At 34.2% G+C, this 18,845-nt stretch overlaps 2 protein-coding genes across 2 annotated transcripts; one reads left to right on the top strand and one right to left on the bottom strand.

Moving 5' to 3' along the window:
* Positions 1-1,054: 1,054 nt before the first annotated feature.
* On the bottom strand, positions 1,055-1,744 carry LOC137809472 (pathogenesis-related protein 1B). Its single transcript, XM_068610582.2, has one exon. The coding sequence runs from the start codon at positions 1,707-1,709 to the stop codon at positions 1,239-1,241; it is 471 nt and encodes a 156-aa protein (XP_068466683.1). The 5' UTR covers positions 1,710-1,744; the 3' UTR covers positions 1,055-1,238.
* A 3,446-nt stretch (positions 1,745-5,190) lies between these two features.
* Positions 5,191-7,923, top strand: LOC137809752 (branched-chain amino acid aminotransferase 1, mitochondrial). The gene is made up of 9 exons (XM_068610836.2): positions 5,191-5,270; positions 5,763-5,916; positions 6,223-6,399; positions 6,551-6,682; positions 6,837-6,935; positions 7,044-7,160; positions 7,235-7,330; positions 7,544-7,656; positions 7,759-7,923. The coding sequence occupies exons 1-9, from the start codon at positions 5,242-5,244 to the stop codon at positions 7,871-7,873; spliced, it is 1,032 nt and encodes a 343-aa protein (XP_068466937.1). The 5' UTR covers positions 5,191-5,241; the 3' UTR covers positions 7,874-7,923.
* Positions 7,924-18,845: the final 10,922 nt, after the last annotated feature.

The following is an 18,845-nucleotide window of genomic DNA, read 5'->3' as shown; positions in this document are numbered from 1 at the left end:
TGATTAATTCGATTGCCACAAAAGATAACTTGGAGAGGCGTGGGGTTTTGGTGGATACCAATTTATGTAGTTTTTGCAGGATGGATTGACTGGTTAGTCTGGAATCAGTGTTATACATGGTTAGGGATTGCGTCGGTTGACCATGTTGTCTCAACAACTCACTTCTTGCATTTTAATTTGCTAAATGCTCCTTTCCAGGTTAATGTAGTCTGGAATTGTGTTTGGATTGCTGTAGTTAGTGAATTATGGAAGCACAGAATAAACATATATTCCAAGAAGGGGTGATCGATCCTTCGGAAGTGTTCACTTTGGCACAATTAAAGGTTTGGTCTTGGGTAACTTCTAAAACTGTTTCTGCTAGTTTTACTTACTCGTGCATTGATCCTAGAGCTTGTATGTTTTCAATAAAGTGAGCTTTTATAAGAGTCCCAGAGAAATTCTCTCATTTTTTAGGTATGTATAAGGGTTGAACCACCCTTAAGTGATTCCTGTTATTCAATCATTATTGCAGATAAAAAAAAAATACAAACTAATTGGTTAAACACTAATACTTAAATTTGATACAAATAAAAATGTTATCTACTTTTTATATTAAAAGACACTAGAATATTTTTTTTAAAAAAAACTGTAAATGTCTTTCTCCTTTAAGTCACACTTCTATCTACAAGCTCATTTTAATTCTTCAATTTATTCATTGAAGAGCATTATGAGATTCTGATTTCTCACTACCAGAGTGCCCCTTCATTCCTCTACTCCAAAGCTAAACTTTGTTTTTTGTCATTGACTTTCTCAAACCCTTTTTAACCTTCACAACACCCTCAAATCTTAATCGGAATATTCAATTACTCACTTCATGATTGCGTTTTTCTTTGATTTAAATCTATTTATTCCTTTCAATTTTGTTTATCTACAGTAGTTGTGACTGGTATTATGGAGCTTATAATCGAAAAAAAATACAGAATTTATTCATATTCATACGCTACCAATAATAATGTGATACAAAAATTTGTAAAATGTATTACTAATTAGAAATGTACAACTCATAATAAACTCATAATGCAAAACAAACACCAAATACAACCTATGAAGAGATAGCTTCGCATTCCTGGTGTTACTTCACACATTCTTGGAAGAATGACTTCAACCTGGTAAGGGTGTCATTTAATGATAATAAAAAATTAAAGTTCTTTATAGAAAGTGTTATATTTAGTTAAATATGGTTGGTTACTAAAAAAATATTAGAAAGCTGGTAACCCTTCGATATTGCCTGGAGGATAATAGCTGCAAATGACGAACATCACGTTATTGTCACATTTGCTTCTGGCACACCCAACACTTTCTGTGCTGTTCCAAACACACTGAGTATAATGCAAGCACTCATCCTTAACACACTTGTTGCTCTTGTGATCATAGAACTCCTTCTCTCCCAACCACATTTTCACCGAGTCCACGCCAGTCAATCCCTCACCCTGCCCCAAGTTCTCCCCATAAGGCCCCATAGAATGCTCAAATTCACAGGTTTTCTTCTTGGAGTCCACATATTTCTGAGCATATTCTACAAGGGTTTCATTCCATGTCAGTGGTTTAACACCAACCTCTTTACGAGCTTCGTTATGCCCGTCAAGGTAATCTTTCGGGGAGTTTTGTGCGAAGCAAATGCTGCACAATGAGATAATGCTCAAGATGAACACAAGATTTGAGGTCTTCATTGTTGTTTAATTGTTTTGATATTGAACGACTTCGATCGAGAACTGTATATTGTTATAAGGGACACTATGCATGGTGCTATATAAACCATGACGTGTGGACGTAAACATAACAACATTAATCGTCAATGCAATGGATAGCCTCTTCTTTCGCTTATTCCTTGTCTCTACATTTGGTGTATAAAAATGATTGGTCAAGAACACAAGATGAACATAATTGATTAAAAAGAGAACGCACATCTAATTCGACATGACCGTGAAAGTCTCAGAGACATTATAGCAGAAACAATATCAATAATGTATTTTTTATGAAAAAAATTTATTCATTTCTTTTTATTTATAATTAATTTTTGCACTACTAATCTAGGTAGCATATACACTAACACGGGACACGGAACACGGGGACACAAATCTATATATTATATAATTATAAATTATATAACATGACAATAAAGATTTATGTGCATAAGTATTAATTTATATGACAAAATGTGACTTCATAATTTAATATGATTTTCGCCTACAATATGTTTCTGGAAGAAACACACCTTTTTTATTACTTTTATTATAACTTTAATTGGTATAACATAATGAATTAATATTTTAATTGCAATAATTATTCTGAGAGATTTTTTGCATATTAATTTAGCATGAAGTTGGTGAATAGTACTTCATTTTCTTCGTAAATATCTTATGGGAACATACTATTAGATAATTATTTATATAATGTAAATTTGTTCAAATTATTTTTTTCTATTGTAATGTATTTGTTAAGGCAAAAATTTATGCATTCATTTTTATTTATAATTAATTTATGAACTACTAATCTATGTAACATAGACATTGACACGGGAAACATGGTCACAGGGACACGGATCTATATATTATATAATAAAGAATTATTATGGGAACAATATATTCATGAATTTTTAATTATTTATGTTATATTATATTAAATTCATTAATATACTAAAAGAAACTTATACTATTGCAATATATTTAATTTCATTTTATCAATTTAATAATTTATATATATCTAAATAAATTTATTATTTTTAATATTAATATTTAAATATAAAATATTAGAAAAATTCACGTGCGTTGCTAGTTTAAAAAATATTCAAGAATAATTGAACATAATATTTTAAAAAAAATATGTAAAGAATTTAATATTTGTGTGATTTAAAATTTAAGGTAATGTTAGCTTAAATAAAAATAAATTTAAATATGTTAAATAATATGCAAAAGACATGTCTAAAGAGAAATGAACGTTGTTTTTTAAATAAAAAACAAAATAAATAAAAGTAAAGTATTTGAGAGATGTATCGGATGACTCGAACGACCAACATTATGATGCAGGCCTGACCATTAGGCTGATCGACCCCGCAAACTTTTTTTTATCAACAATAATAAATAAATAAATATTTGAACTACTTCAGGGGTGATTCAACCCTTATACATATCAAGACACTGTAACATACCTCTCCAAAACACCCACTCCCAAATGAGGAAAAAAGTCACCAACTAACATAAAACAACCCAGAAACAACCATAGCCTCTAAAGGGAATAACAAGGTAACCCAACAAACAAACAAACTAAAAGCCTCCTAAAGAACATCCAACCCAAACTCAAAAACAACCAACACTCAACCCAACCCCACAAACTTAGTCACGCTTACACAGAGTCAGTGAGACTAAACAGGTAATGTGCTTCTAAACATGGCCCAAGTTTCCTAATCTGGTCAGTTAAGAAAGACCCACTAAAATAATATAAATAACACACACTCCAAGAATCAGGTACGTCATTATACACCGTGCTCTGACAACAGAGTGTTGAATACTAATTTGACTTGAGCGTCGGAGTGCCTTCTGCAGGTATCATCCGAGTCTGGGCTATGAGAAGACTGAGAGGTGGAATGAGTAGAGGAGAGGAAGGAGCTTGTAGGGAGAGTAGTCGACGTGCAAAACGAACGACCGACAAAGGAAGGAAAAGAGCAGTATGAATAGTTCTTTGGGCCCCAACCCCCGTTCGAGAACAATTGGCGCCCACCGTGGGGTCCGAAAATCCCTGTGAAGAAGAAAGTAGAAGGTATCAACCTGAAGCATGGCGAACAACACGGAAATGGAAGAACAAAAGTTAGAACAACTTATCTCTTGAAGACCTAAGCACTTGATACCAAATGATGCAATTCTAGCTTGCATTGCTATAAGTCTTTTGTTTTGTATTTTGGGGTGCAGAATTTGGTGGGATTGGGTGGTTAAAATGAGTGAAAGAAATTGTAAAGTATTGATGTATGGAGGATGATAATGAAGTTTAAGAGAGGTTAAGCCAACTCCTAAGAAGATTCAAGCAAAACACTAATAGAAGTGCAAACTTGAGAGTGAGAATCTGAAGACAAATGAGCTAGCAACTTGGGCAACATTTCATTATCAATTCAAATTTGATTTACAAGGTAACTAACACTTGTATTTATAGTGCTATGGGCAGCCAAGGTGCAAGCTTTAAACCTAAAATCTCTTCAGATGGTCTAGAGTTGCATTGGGTCCAAGGAGACCCAATTATAACTCTAGCTATACTCTTTTGTTTTCTATTTACATCATACTCTAATTGGCAAAATTGGCCTAAAACATGGCCCAAAAAATACTCCAAATACAAGCTCAAAATAAAGCGTATACTACTTTGTACAATATTTATAAAATTAGCTAAAATTGGAAGAGTAGAGAACAATTAATTCTCTCTTACATTAAAATCTTCTGAAATCCTTTTTTTCCTTTCAAAATGCTCCTTTTATACATGCATTTTAACATAATGTATTACGAAGTGGACTTTAAGCCTAACTCAACCCCATCAAACCGGCTCATAGGGTTGAGGTTTGCACCCACTTATATACAATGAAAGACTCTAATCTCTAGTCGATGTGGGATCTCCAACATAATGTACAAATTTATTTAATTCCTTTTTTATTGATAAGTAAAAAGATTTCACAAAAACTCTAAAATAGGAACTTGACCTCAACCATTATTTTTAATTTTTTATCTTCACAATTATTTATTTATAAATTCAAGTTTTTAATTTCTAAAACAATGTTTTTTAAAAATAATTTGAGTTACATATAACAATATTTATTTGAATTAAGTATATATGTATCACCCTTATTAATTGCAAACGCTTTTCTTATTTTTGAAAATTTTAAACATAGGTGTATCCGGTTGAAAGAAAATTATAGTTCTTATTTATAAAAAAAGTTGACATAAAACAACTGCAGTATTTAAAATATTGTAATTTTCTAATAAACGTTTAGAAAAAATAACCTAATCTTGGAGAAGATTGGACTGTAAAACTTTGGAAGAGAATTGACAAACAACCATATATATACTTCCACGTGAGCCCTAATCCTTGGAGTTCGGAGGCAATTTTCAGGTTCCCTCGTACCTATAAATATAACCATGTTTAACCTTAAGCTTATTCACCCTAAACCAATAACTCAATAGTTTCTCTTCTACCCCCCATCTTTTTCAGACCTTCCACCTGTTCATGGAAAATTCCCAGCAACCATGCAACAGGTTCTTGTTCCACAACACAAAGTTTTAATTCGTGTTAGAAAAACACTTTGCGTGAATACTATTTGTTTTTCGATTTTTCCCATTGGTCTTCAATTTTCATGACGAAGAACTAGCAAGACTAATTGTTGTTGAGGCAGTGACAAACAAAAGGAGCACGAAATTGTTGCATGGACATGCAATACATAATTGTTTTTTATGTTATATATTTTCCATTAAAAATTGAAATTTCATCATTAATGTCAATATAGATTATAAATCGAGATATGGAAATCAATTTCAATTGGTAAATACGAAACAACAATACATCTCTCTTTTCTAACAAGCTGAGATATCATTGTGTTTCAAAACATTTCATATAATTTTATGGTACTTTTGCAAAAACATTCATATACCTTCATTAAAACAAATCCTTAACTTTACTAAAGAGATGAAATTATATATATTCTTTGTTTTTTTTTTCCTTATGACTACCATTTTTAATATATTTAACAGGATGGATTGGGACAAGCTTGCATACAATGTGATTCCAACTGATTACATGTACATAATGAAATCCAATGAAGATGGAACCTTTTCAAACGGAGCTCTCGTACCTTTTGGAACCATTCAGATTGAACCACATTCTTCTGTGCTAAATTATGGACAGGTGAGCGATTCAACCACATTCGCTTTCGCTCACATCCATTCTTCCTGTGCTTGGATGAGCATTTCTTGTGCTTCTTATTCAGCACCTTCTCTATGTTATATATATATATATATATATATATATATATATATATATATATATATCGTTCAGTAATATCAGTTAATTACCTTTAAAAATTCCATGAAAGGCAAACTGTTTTGACAAATTAAAGTGTGACATTATAAAACAATGAATGCAAACTTAATATTTATGCATAAGACATGTTTAGTATACAGTATAGATATATAATGCATGCATGAAAAATAGGGATTATTTGAGGGTATGAAGGCATACAGAAGACCAGATGGTGAGGTGCAGTTATTCAGACCAGAAGAAAATGCCCTACGCATGCAGAGGGGAGCAGAGAGGCTGTTAATGGTGGCACCTTCTGTTGAGCAGTACACTGAAGCTGTCAAACAAGTTGTTGCCGCAAATAAGAGTTGGGTACGTACTGCCAAATTTTGGACAAGTTTCTTCTTATTTAGTTCTTTGATAAGTGTTTATGGAAGAAATTTATTCAAAACAGACATCACATGTAATATATAATATATTGCTCCCATATTTTTCCTTTTCATTCTGATCTTTTTTGCTGCAGGTTCCTCCCTACGGAAAAGGAGCATTGTACATTAGGCCTTTACTGTTTGGAAGTGGATCCGTTATGGGTATTGCACCTGCACCAGAATGCAGCTTCCTCATATACACTAACCCAATTTGCAACGTTTACAAGGTGAGTGATCACCGTTTTCAACTTTGAACTAAACCTGTATATAGATGTTTATATAATATTTTGAGCAAATTCAACATCTTGATTGATTTTTACTTTATATCATTAGTCACAATATATATGTTTGTGATACATGTGGACTTGTTCCTCTGGACAGGGACGAACTTCACCACTGAACTTGTTGATTGACGATAGACTTCCTCGCGCGTTTCCTGGTGGGACTGGAGGAGTGAAGAACATAGGCAACTATTCACCTGTAAGTTTACATACCTCTGCCCAGATCAAATAATGGAAGTTAGTTTTCTATTTATATTTATTTGGTTTAGGGTTTAGGTTTAACCAAGTGATTCTTATCTAAACGCAGGTTTTCGAAGTGACGAAAGAAGCAAAAGCCAAAGGATTTTCTGATGTTCTGTTCCTTGATGCAATGGAACGTAAATATGTGGAGGAAGTGTCTTCGTGCAACGCCTTCATTGTGAAGGTAATGTTTTGTTACTTAGCCAATTTCATAATCTTCCTTCAACTTATACATGCTTGTTAATCTGGCATCTCTAGGGTAATGTGATTACAACTTCACCTACACTCGGAACTATTCTTCCTGGAATCACAAGGAACAGTATCATGCAACTTGCTTCTGACTTGGGTTTCCAGGTGATTCACTCCCAATTTTGAATATTCTGTTAACACATGAAAAAAAAAACAAGACTGTCATGAAAATATACATAAAATATATTTTTCTCTCAAATGAATACTTGAATTTGTTATATAAGGATGGATTAATTAACCTTATTTGGATGCTGTTATAATAAATTTTAATATTAATATATAGTGTTACAGTCCCTTAATATATTTAATTTTGCCTAGGTGGAGGAACGCAAATTTTCGGTTGATGAATTGCTTGAAGCTGATGAGGTTTTTTGTACTGGAACTGCTGTTGGAATCTCTGAGGTTGGTAGCGTAACCTACAAGAAAAACAGGTAAATAGAATCCAAAATCTTGTTCCCTTCTTTAGCTTTGCAATATTACTGTTACTACCAACATAATAATATATAATGTGGAACAAAATGTTGGGTTCGCAGGGTAGAATTCAAAACAGGAAGAGATACTGTTACCCAGAAATTGTATGATTTCATTACGGGAATCCAAACAGGTGTTTTGGAGGATCAGAAAGGATGGGTGGTGAAGATTGACTGAGATATATATTAACTACTAATATCATATACTATAATGTGATACATGTAACATATACATACACATATATATATATATATATATATATATATATATCAGCTTGGGGCAACTCAGCTCCATTTAACACATGTATTAACTATATATTTACATAATGATATTGGTTGGATTAGGGTGAAATCATTGTGCAGTATTTGATGAGATTTATTTGTTGGAACAAATTCGTAACAAAATACCCAGCGATAGATTTAGTGGAAGAAGAAAAAATTGTCACAAATTTATTACTGGGAAGGGAAGTTTATAGCCGGTATAATCTCTTTAATGATGATAATTAAACATATCTTTAACGATTAAAAATCCTTTTAACAATGGGTTTTCAAATTGTTGTTGAAATGTGTGGTTTTAGAGAGAGCTCAATTCATTCATTTAAGCAAAGAAAGTATGTTATAGCATATTTTTCCCAAATTCATTGACGATATAAGTCACTAGAATAAGATATGATGAGAAGTTTATTAAGTATATATGAAATAAAGTTTGGGATATTAAATATCTTAAATTTAGTCTAATGTTTGCATATATATTAAACGATTATATTAGAGATTGGTTTCTAAAACATATTTAATATAAATAATTTTAAATATTATATTATTTAAATAATATTTTTTATTATTAGATTAATATATAGTCTTTATCTTTTTTTTCTATGGTATTAATCATCAAAATAGTGTTACGATGAATATGAAAATATTATTTTGTCAAATTAACATCCTTTAGTTTTGAATTGGTTATCCATTTTGTTTGTTGTTTGATTGCTTTTTTTAAATCAACAAAAAAAAATTAATAGGAAGTATAAAGGAGTGTTCTAATCCGTTACAATCCAATCCAATTAAAAAAAGAACTTAAGAAATATAAAATATAACTTTCATTGCATACATGTTTTGCATCCATTAGAAACATATGAGGCACACACCAATTCAAGCTATATTTGGGGTTTAAGTTTTGAATTGTAAATATTGGTAATGCATAAGAAATCAAAGGTTGGTGGATGTATATCCAGGAGTGTGGTGGCCTGCAGCATTTATATTATCATGTTGAAACCCTTGCAAATATTTCTTTTTATAGTATGATAGATGTCTGCACCTAGCTCAAAACACACCTATAGAGCTTATTATTAGAATGTCTTTTTAAATTCGTATTTTTTTTTTATCAGCAAAAAGGATTAAATAACAGAACCACTTAGGGATGGTTCAACCCTTATACATACCTAAAAAATATGAGACAATTTCTCTGGTCTCTCAAACCAAGAAATAGAGAGACAAACAAATCTATCACTAAAAACCCGTACAGCCCGTTCACTTTCAAGACTAACCCGTACCAATTCAAAACTAACCCGTACAAATTCAAATCTAACCCGTACAAACTCAAAATCAAACTCAATACAATCTCTTTACAACCACAACAAGGGGCAAAAAGAACAACAGAAGCTAAGAACAACAAATAACCCAACCGAAGGAGTAACTCTAATAAAAGCTCGCTTTATTGAAAACATACCAGCCTTAGGATCAATACACCACCCAGAGTAAGTAAAACTAGCAGAAACAGTTTTAGAAGTTACCCAAGACCAAGCCTTTAATTGTGCCAAAGTGAACCCTTCCGAAGGATCGATCACCCCTCTTTGGAAAATATGTTTATTCTTCCATAATTCACTAACTACAGCTATCCAAACACAATTCCAAACTACATTACCTGGACAGGAGCATTTAGCAAAATAAAATGCAAGAAGTGAGCTATTGGGACAATGGTCAACCGACGCAATCCCTAACCATGTATAGCACTGATTCCAGATTAACCTAGCTATCCTGCAGTGAAAAAACATGTGTTTTATCGACTCCACAGCCATTCTGCAAAAACTACATAGATTGGTATCCACCAAAACCCTACGTCTCTCCAAGCTAGCTTTTGTGGCAATCGAATTAATCAACACCTCCAAGCGATAATCTGTGCTGAGGGCAAAGCAGTAGTCTTCCAGAGGAAGACAAACACACTTTTTCCCTCAACAGGGCCTCTTAAAAGATCATAGGCAGATTTTACCGAGAAACCACTATCCTTACCAGCCTTCCAAACTTAACTATCTGCAGAATTCAAGATAGGGGTCTTTCCATACACTTCTTGTAACAGCTGGACTTCCTGACATATTTCCCGATCAAACAGACCTCTCCAAAAATTCGTATCTCAATCATTATTTTCTATTACATTCCCCTTTCCTAATTCAACTTAGATATTTTAAACAACTAATAAGTTTCAAACACCAATAGGAATAGAGAAAATTAAGTCTTGAATATTTATTTATTATCTAGCTCCAAGTTTTTAATTATACACTAGTACAAATCTCAATTGCATATGCATTATCCCATTTGAAAGTGATATTATTTTTTTAATTCCATATTTTCCACATAGATCTCCAAACCAAATTATAATTTTTTATTAAAAATGAGGAACTGAAATTGTTGTAGGTGTAGGGCATATTGTGGTGTACATTTTTCACTCCTAGCCATTTATAACATTGATTTCAAACTCTGAATGAAATAGGTCCCGTGCTACTCCCTCAGATACATCTTATAATTTATCATAAGCAGATTTCTAATCTCTCATTCGTCCATACCCATCTGGCTACCTTATCACTCTTTAAATTATGTCCCTATATAACCTCTCTCATACTTTTTGTATTTGGAGTTATTATATATTATAGGATGTCTTTGGATTAATGGTTTTTTCCAATCCAAGTATCATTCAAAAACTTAATCATATTCCCCTTGCCTACTTTTCATCCTACATTTTGCTAGAACCAGTACTCCATTGGCCCTTCGATAGTAAAAGATGGGAACATATTGAGATTTGTTTGGACTGAAGTGGCCAATAATAGTGGTTGTTAGATACAGCTGGGTGGGTCATTATATGGCCATTTAAGAAGGGTGCAAGGGTGGGGTAAAGTTATGTGGGTATGAGTAGGAGATGGGTGGGTGCAAGCAAGTATTCCAATTCTGAACCAATGGAACAATATCAAGGTTTTAGGTGCCAATCACATAAATATTTGGCAAAGTTCCGAGGGGCTAACACACTCATAAGTATTATGCAGCTGGTGGGTTTGGTTAAGGACATGGAACAAATTCCTAAAACATATTTATGCAGCAATCTTGACAATGTATTGAATGTTCTTATTATTAAATGTTTTAAACTAGTATCTAATTAATTAAAATTAGTTTTAGTTATCAATTATTTAAATTTTAAAGGTAGAAGTTAAAACTTTGATAATTAAATAAATATTAATTTAAAAATTATTTATTAATAATAGAAATTAATTTAAATATTAATAATTATTTTAGGTTTTAAAATAATATTTAATTTAGTTAATATAACTAATTATTTTATATTTTAAAATTGACTTTTATTTAATGATTTTATTTTTTTATATAGTGATAAAATTGATTATGTGAACTCGTCTCCTACCGAGTCTTCTCCTCCATCTCTCACCATATATTCATTTGCCTGTGTACATTCAACACATTGAACCCTATAAAATAGATATGAAAAATAATATTTAGATACCCTCTGTTACGATTTTTAAAAAAATATTAAGAGATTATTACATAATAAACCTGCATTATCTTATTAGATTTGATATTACAGTTTAATTGGTGTTTGCTCGGTAATATATATTAATTATAAAGTAATCAAATAGACAATAAAATGATTGTAATAATATATTCTCACGTGTTACATAAAACATAATAAAAAATGTGAAAATGCACTAATTGATTAAAACATTAATTAGATTATATATAGTTTTTTAATAGAAAGTTGTATGAGAGTTTGAGAGAGAGAGTTTGTGAAAGATTATATTTAGTTTTTCTTCACAAATTTTTCAAAGGACGTTTTTGAGAGGGATCTCTGGAAAGTCTTTCAAAGGTGGGTAGAGTTTTGGACGTTTTCATCTCTCGAAAGCTCACTATAAGAAAGCGTCGCTTCAATTTCGTTATGCTAAGATATTGGGGGAGAAGTTCATTCTGTTCTCTTGTGAGGAAGAAGATGGTATAGGCAAGCTGATTGTAGAAAATAAGGAGTGGTTTGACGGCCTGTTTGAGTCGATCACACCCTGGGACGACTCTTTTGTGGTGAAAGAAAGAATAGCATGAGTTCATTGCAGGGGTATTCCTCTGGCTTTTTGGAGTAATCAGTGCTTTGAAAGCATTACGACACTAGTCGGGAATTTTATTAAAGCAGTCGAGACGAATGTCAAAAGGGAGGTTTTAGAGTTTGTGCGTTTGTGTGTTAGTATATCGCTGAGTGATAAGATAAATGTGGTGAAAGAAGTGAGTTTAAATAATTGCGTCAGTAAAGTGTCTTTTGAGGAGGAGTGCTTTGTCATAGATAATATGTTAAGACGTCCTTATTTTAAATGGGATTTTTTTTCGGAGTCGGAGTCAGGAGTAAGAACGGAAGACGGTGCTGGAGGAGAGTCTGTGGACTCGTTTTGTTCAGAATATGGAGAAAGGTAGGAGTGGAAGGAAGTGAGGAGGAAACCATTCAGTTTCCAGGGTTGTTGGAGGAATCACCTGAATTAATTACACGTGGCAGTGGTGGGGTAAATGGTCCTTTGAGGAAAAGAAGGTGGGTGTGCGGAAAACTAAGGAGCGTGTTTATAATTCAAGTGAGCGTGCAAACAACTTTAATACAAGGCATGCAAAGATATTAAGTAGCTTTAGTGAGACTCATGATTTTGTGAATAACTGCTTTAATGAGGTGCATGCAAAGCGGGTCAGCATTAATGAGGAGGGAAGTGGGACGTGTAGCAGAGTTAATGAGATGCAAATTCTTTGTCAGCTAAATATTGATGAAGGATCCTCTGGTGGCCTCAAGGGCTGGGCCGAATTTGACCAAACTCATTTGAGTGTTGCGGGTAGGGTTGGGGTATCCGTTGACCCATCTTTGGAGGAGGCGGGTCGGCCTGTGGAGTGCACCGCAAGGGCGTTGAATGGCGGCCTTGGTCACACAAGGGCGGGCAACAAGTAAGGCGAAGGGGCGAAGCGCGCGACTGTTGGCTCGTTGGGGATGATGCTGCTGTCACACTCCGCGTTCTCCGCAGGCGGTGCCGTTCCAGAGGGCACGAAGACGAGGTCGTGGGTGAGGCTCGTCTACGTCAACAGAGTAGTGGGTGGCGATGTGGTTAGAAGACGGACTTGGACGGCAGAAGGAGCGGGTGTTACGAAGGAGGTGATGGGAAAGGCGCATGAGGGTGATGGCTCTGTGGGTTGTGATGGAAGGGGTTCTGTTGTGAGAGTCAGAGCAAGTGCCGCTTTCAAGGTCAAGGATATCGCATGTGTTATGGCAACCAACAAGGATAGACACGCATTTGTATTAATGCAAGGAAGGTGATGGGTGGTGAAGTCCATGGTTTAGCGACTTCTTTGTTCGCAGGAAAATTTCAAGTTGATGTGAGGGAGAAGAATTTTATCTTTCCGGTTTAGTAGTTTAATCCAAGGTTAGAGGCTTTGTTCTTAAATTCTTTAACTTCGGATAGTGCAGTGAAGAATTGTAACAGGCTTTTTCGGATGAAGAATGAAGATTCCGAGGCGTCTAAAATTTGGAAAATTGGCAAGGAGCTTGGTTTTATGCTTTCTGACAAGGAGGATATAGTTTTAAGCAGTCTTATTTATCTAGAGAAACGAGTTAGCGACAAGGTGAGGATCTTGTATCAGATGACGAAGATAATTAGTATGGATGTTAGGGGGTTAGGAGGTACATCAAGAGGACGTATTTAAAGAATTTAATTGGGAAGTGAAAAAGCAGACATGGTATGTTTACAAGAGACTAAATGCGCAATTCTTTGTAACGAGGCTTGTTACTTACTTTGGGGGTCTAATGAGATTGACTGGTTGAAATTGGTGCTAGTAATAATGCTGGTCAAATAATTACGATATGGAGAAAAAACAACTTTCAAAAGTCCAAAGTTTTTAATGGTGTTAATTTTTCATCATTGAAAGGATTTGGAGGGTTGGTTTGGCATACATGTTACCATTGTAAAAGTTTATTGCTTTGGAACTTTAAGGGAAAAGAGGTCAGTTTGGGAGGAGATCAGTGAGTGTAGGAAGAATCAATTATTTAAGGATTGGTGTGTGGTGGGAGACTTTAATTTTATAAGAAGACTCTGATTACAGCAGAGAGATAAATGGGTTTAACGCATTCATATAAAAGTATGAATTGGTCGATGTACCGATGGTTGGCAGAAAATTTACTTGATACAAGTCGAATGGGTTAGTAAAGAGCAGGATTGACAGGATTATTGTTTCAAAGCAGTGGCTTGAAGTTTGGCCGTAGAGTAAACAATTTGTTTTAAGTAGAGTTGTGTCTAATCATTGTGCCATTGTTTCAAAATATTTGAACGTGGATAGGGGTCCGAAACCATTTACGTGTTTGGATATTTGGCAAGGTGATAGCAGGTTCAAAGAGTTTACTAGGACTAAATGGTCTAGTTATAAGGTGTTGGGAGGAGGTTTGTTCATCTTTAAGGAAAAATTGAAAAACTCCTTAGATAAGGTTAGACAATGTCATTTTTAATGGCATTTATGGGGAAGACAACGAGATGTTGGTTGGGAAGTTTTTCGAAGAAGAAATAAAGGAAGTTGTTTGGAATTTCGACATCTCGAAGAGTCCGGGATCGAATGGTTTTAATTTTAGGTTCTTAAAGTTTAGTTGGGAGTTTATTAGGGAGGACGTTATGTCAATTGTGAATGATTTTGCGACCATAGGTGTTTGGCCTAGGGGATCAAATGCGTGTTTCTTATGCCTGATTCCTAAAATTGACAATTCTCAGCAGCTCAATGATTTTAGATCCATTTCTTTGGTTGGATGTATGCATAAAATTATCTCGAAAGCATTATCTCTCATATTGAAAAGGGTGATTGGCAAAGTTATTGATATTAGGCAGTCCGCTTTCCTTTAAGGACGGAGTTTATTGGACAGTGTGCTTATGGTCAATGAAGTCCTTGAAGAAATGAAGAGAAAGAAGATAAGTTGTGTTTTTTTAAAGGTTGATTACATAAAGACCTATGACTCTATTAGTTGGGAGTTTATTTATTATATGTCAGGTAGAGTTGGGTTTTGTGATAGATGGATTAATTGGATTAAGTCTTATTTAAAGTCTGTCTCGGTGTCGGTTCTCGTTAATGGGAGCCCCACTAAGAAATTTATTTCGAGAAAGGGGTTGCGGCAAGAGGATCTGTTAGCACCTTTTTTGTTCCTTATTGTGGCTGAAGGCCTGGCAGGTGTGTCAAGGATGGCAGACGAGAAGCATTTGATTGACAACTTGGAAATTTGAGATAAGAAAGTTAAGGTTGATCTATTGCAATATGCAAATGATACTTTGTTTTTATGTAAAGCTAACACTAAGAGTGTTTTCAACCTTAAGGCGACGCTAAATTGTTTTGAATTATGCTCGGGGCTTAAAGTGAATTTTTGAAGAATAGAATTGGCGAGTTGGGGATTGATCAGACTACGATGCAACGGTTCGCGGTTATTCTTGGTTGTGAGGTAATGACAACACCTTTTAAATACTTGGGGATGGTGGTTGGGGGTTGTCACAAGAGGGGGCTTTCTGGGGTGGGGTGATTGAGAGATTGAAGTCTAGGTTCGGAAGATGAAAAGGCAAAATCCTTTCTTTAGCTGGGAGGATCTGTCTGATTAAGTCTGTGTTGTCGTCAATTCCTTTTTTCTACCTATCCTTTTATAAAGTGCCTATAGTTGTGTTAAAGGAGTTAGAAAGAATTCAGAGGTGTTTCCTTTGGGGTGGGGGTCGGAGGGGAGGGAAATTACTTGGGCTGTGTGGAAGAAAGTCTACGAGCCTCGAGAGGCCGACGGTCTTGGTATTATTGACTTGAAAGTTTTCAATATAGCTCTTTAAGGGAAATGGATTTGGCATCTAGGGACGGATAAAAGCTGCTTGTGAAAGGATGTTATTGAGTTTAAATACAGAGGGTGGAGAAGTCTGAGAGAACAAAGGAGTCCTTCTAAGATGTCCCTTTGGTGTAAAAATTTGAAGGAGGTTTGGGCTTTGGAAAGTTGGTGGAGGAGGTTTGAAGATCGTTGATGACTTTTTACAGTAAGTGCACCGCGTTTGTCAAAAGTAATAATTGTCCCTAAGGACGAATATCGATCCCATAAGGAACAATGAATTATCGAGTACAATATTCGTTAAATATAACAACAGAACAATAAAAAGAGTTTAAAAGTGATGGTGTTGGCATTGATCAATAAGAAAACAAACAAAGAATTCGTTGCTTCAATTGGAAAAATAGGAATTAGGTTTCATCTCTCCCACTCTCATATATTTTGATTAGCATGTTAATATTGAGTTCTTTGATTGAAATTGATGCCCGTAGAAAATTCATTTATATCGATTCCTCGCATATAAAATCCTTAAGAATGTTTCCTAAATATCGATCCCTCGCATATTTATAAAAACAACTTAGAATCACATTCATACGTTAATGGCAATTAACATTTCAAGTCTATCTCTAGCACTCAAATATGTTAAGTATTGTTGTTTAGGTCCGAACCCTAAAAATACCTCCCGGTCAGATTTAAGATTCTCAATTTGTCACAGAAAGTTAAAAGTAAAACAACAATATCAATAATCAATCAAGAACTGAATATTAATATATAAGATATCACCTCAATACATAAGAGTTTGAGCGGATTACTCTCAATCCCAAAGGGTAGAATTAACCACGCATACTTCTAGCACCTTTCATTCTTCCAATTGGGTTACAATTCACTCTATGGTGTTTTCCTCTCAATCTGGCACACTAGGGTTAAGCCTCTAGCCCTCTATTTATACTAGTTTTCTAGGGTTATGTTGTTTTTTGTATCGCGCTAATGGGCTAAACGATAAAACATAAAAAATGTTCAATCTTTCTTTGCATCTTTTTCCATTCTGGGACTTTTCAACTTTCTATTTTTAGCTCAAATTATTCTCCTTTACTCCAAATCTTCAATCCTCCCTAGAAATCTGCAATTAACACCAAATTTGAGAATAAAATGCTCTTATTCAAATAAAGCTCATAAAAAATGTAAAAAGGTATAAATTCGTAAATTAAAAATTATTTTATTTGTAAATTAGCAATAAATCCTCATAAGTGCCTATATTTTAATATGAAATATTACAAAAATTAGACACTTATCAATCGTTTCAAGTGGAAGATTGGTAACGGGAAGTCTATCAGTTTTTGGGAAGACAATTGGGAGGGGCACAGTAACTTGAAGAGTGTTTTTCCAAGGTTGTGTTCATTAAGCTGTCCACCTGAGTCTAAAGTGGTTGAGTGTGAGAATTGGGTTGACGGAGTCTGGAAATGGAATTTAGTTTGGAAAAGGAACCTATTTGAGTGGGAAAAGGATTTGGAAAGACAACTTCTTGAGGTGCTCCAAGGACTGAGGTTGGATTTGGATTTGGATGATGGTTGGGTCTGGAAGGACAGTGAGTTCTCTACGTACACGGTTAATTCTGCTTATGTTCTCTTAAGGGGTGAGCTTGAAGGGGGGGATCAATATCGGATTTGTTAAGTTTTGGAAGACTAAGGCTTTGCCTTCGGCTCAAGTCACTACTTGGAGGGTCTTGGTAAATAAGTTAGCCACCAAGGGAAATTTGATAAGGAGAGGGGTAGAGCTTGAGAATGTTTTTTGTAGTATGTGTGGGGTGGAAGAGGAATCATGTCGTCATTTGCTTTTCGAGTGCAGAATAGCTTGGCTTGTTTGGAGTCAGTGTTACGCTTGGTTAGGTTTGGTGTCCGTGGACCAGTCTGACAATTTCTTTCACTTCCTACAGTTTAGGATGTGCAATGCATCTGAATCTGTTAATGTGATTTGGAGAACTATCTGGACTGCAGCAATAAGTGAGATTTGGAGGCTCAAGAATAAGGTATATTTAAAGGAGGAGTGGTGGATGTTTCAGAAGTGTTTGTGCTTATTCAACTAAATGATTGGTCTTGGGTTGTCTCCAAGATACCTTCAGATGGTTTTTCTTATTCTGATTGGTGTTTTGATCATTTGGCTTGTATGTATCAGATTTAGAGTTGTTCTTGAGTTTTGTTTTCCTTGGTTGGGGGTGTTGGTTGGTGTGCTCTCCGCAGATGTTAGGAGTTTCTGGTTTTCTTGTTAGGTTGACTCTTAAGTGAACGTGTTACTAATATGTATAAGGATTTGACCAATACCTGAAGTGATTTATATTTTTTTTTTACTAATAAAAAAAATTATACAGTTCTAATTTAAAGCATTAAGTTTATGGCTGGATTTTGCGTACATTTAATTATTACGCATCTTAATTATTGGAAGTGGTCAAGTTAGTTTCTTACACTTTTTCAATCACAGAAGCAAAATAATAATTTAATCTTATAAAAATGTGATTTAAGTGGTATTAATAGAAAATGAAGTCTTATTTAATAATTAAAAATAGTAACCCGTGAAATGCAGGGTCTGAAAAAAAAAGTAATATTATAAAAGAGTAATAATTAAGTGCTTCCCCTACGTGGCCTTATGCCATTTTATTTAACCAAAGGCCATTATTTGAATATTTTTACATCGTTATTTGCACATTAGCTCATCTACTCCACAATTATACACAACAATTTTCACTCCCTAACCACTTTCCTTGCCAACACACACTCTTAATCACCACTTGCATTCAATACAATCAAATATTGAGTAAATTACTAAAAAATCTACCAAACAAATAAAAAATGTGTTTCACTTTTTCAACGTGAAACATTACCGTTTAATGATAAATTATTCATGATTTAATATTATAATTTAATGATAAAATAATTTTAAGTTTGTCCTTAGACAGAAGAGTCGTCTTTCAAGTTTGATTTGATTTTAAAGCATATATCTCACATTGTATAACTTTTCTCCAACATTCATGTTTCCCAGC

Source organism: Phaseolus vulgaris, chromosome 2 (assembly GCF_051622355.1).
Source record: "Phaseolus vulgaris cultivar YP4 chromosome 2, ASM5162235v1, whole genome shotgun sequence".
Lineage (NCBI taxonomy): Eukaryota > Viridiplantae > Streptophyta > Magnoliopsida > Fabales > Fabaceae > Phaseolus > Phaseolus vulgaris.
This window is presented reverse-complemented; position numbering and strand designations above follow the sequence as displayed.

Coding starts and splice junctions, on each gene's coding strand:
- LOC137809472 (XM_068610582.2), bottom strand. CDS start 1,709: ATGAAGACCTCAAATCTTGTGTTCATCTTGAGCATTATCTCATTGTGC.
- LOC137809752 (XM_068610836.2), top strand. CDS start 5,242: ATGGAAAATTCCCAGCAACCATGCAACAG. Junction 6,936..7,043: donor ACATAGGCAACTATTCACCT/GTAAGTTTACAT, acceptor ATCTAAACGCAG/GTTTTCGAAGTGACGAAAGA. Junction 7,657..7,758: donor GTAACCTACAAGAAAAACAG/GTAAATAGAATC, acceptor TTGGGTTCGCAG/GGTAGAATTCAAAACAGGAA.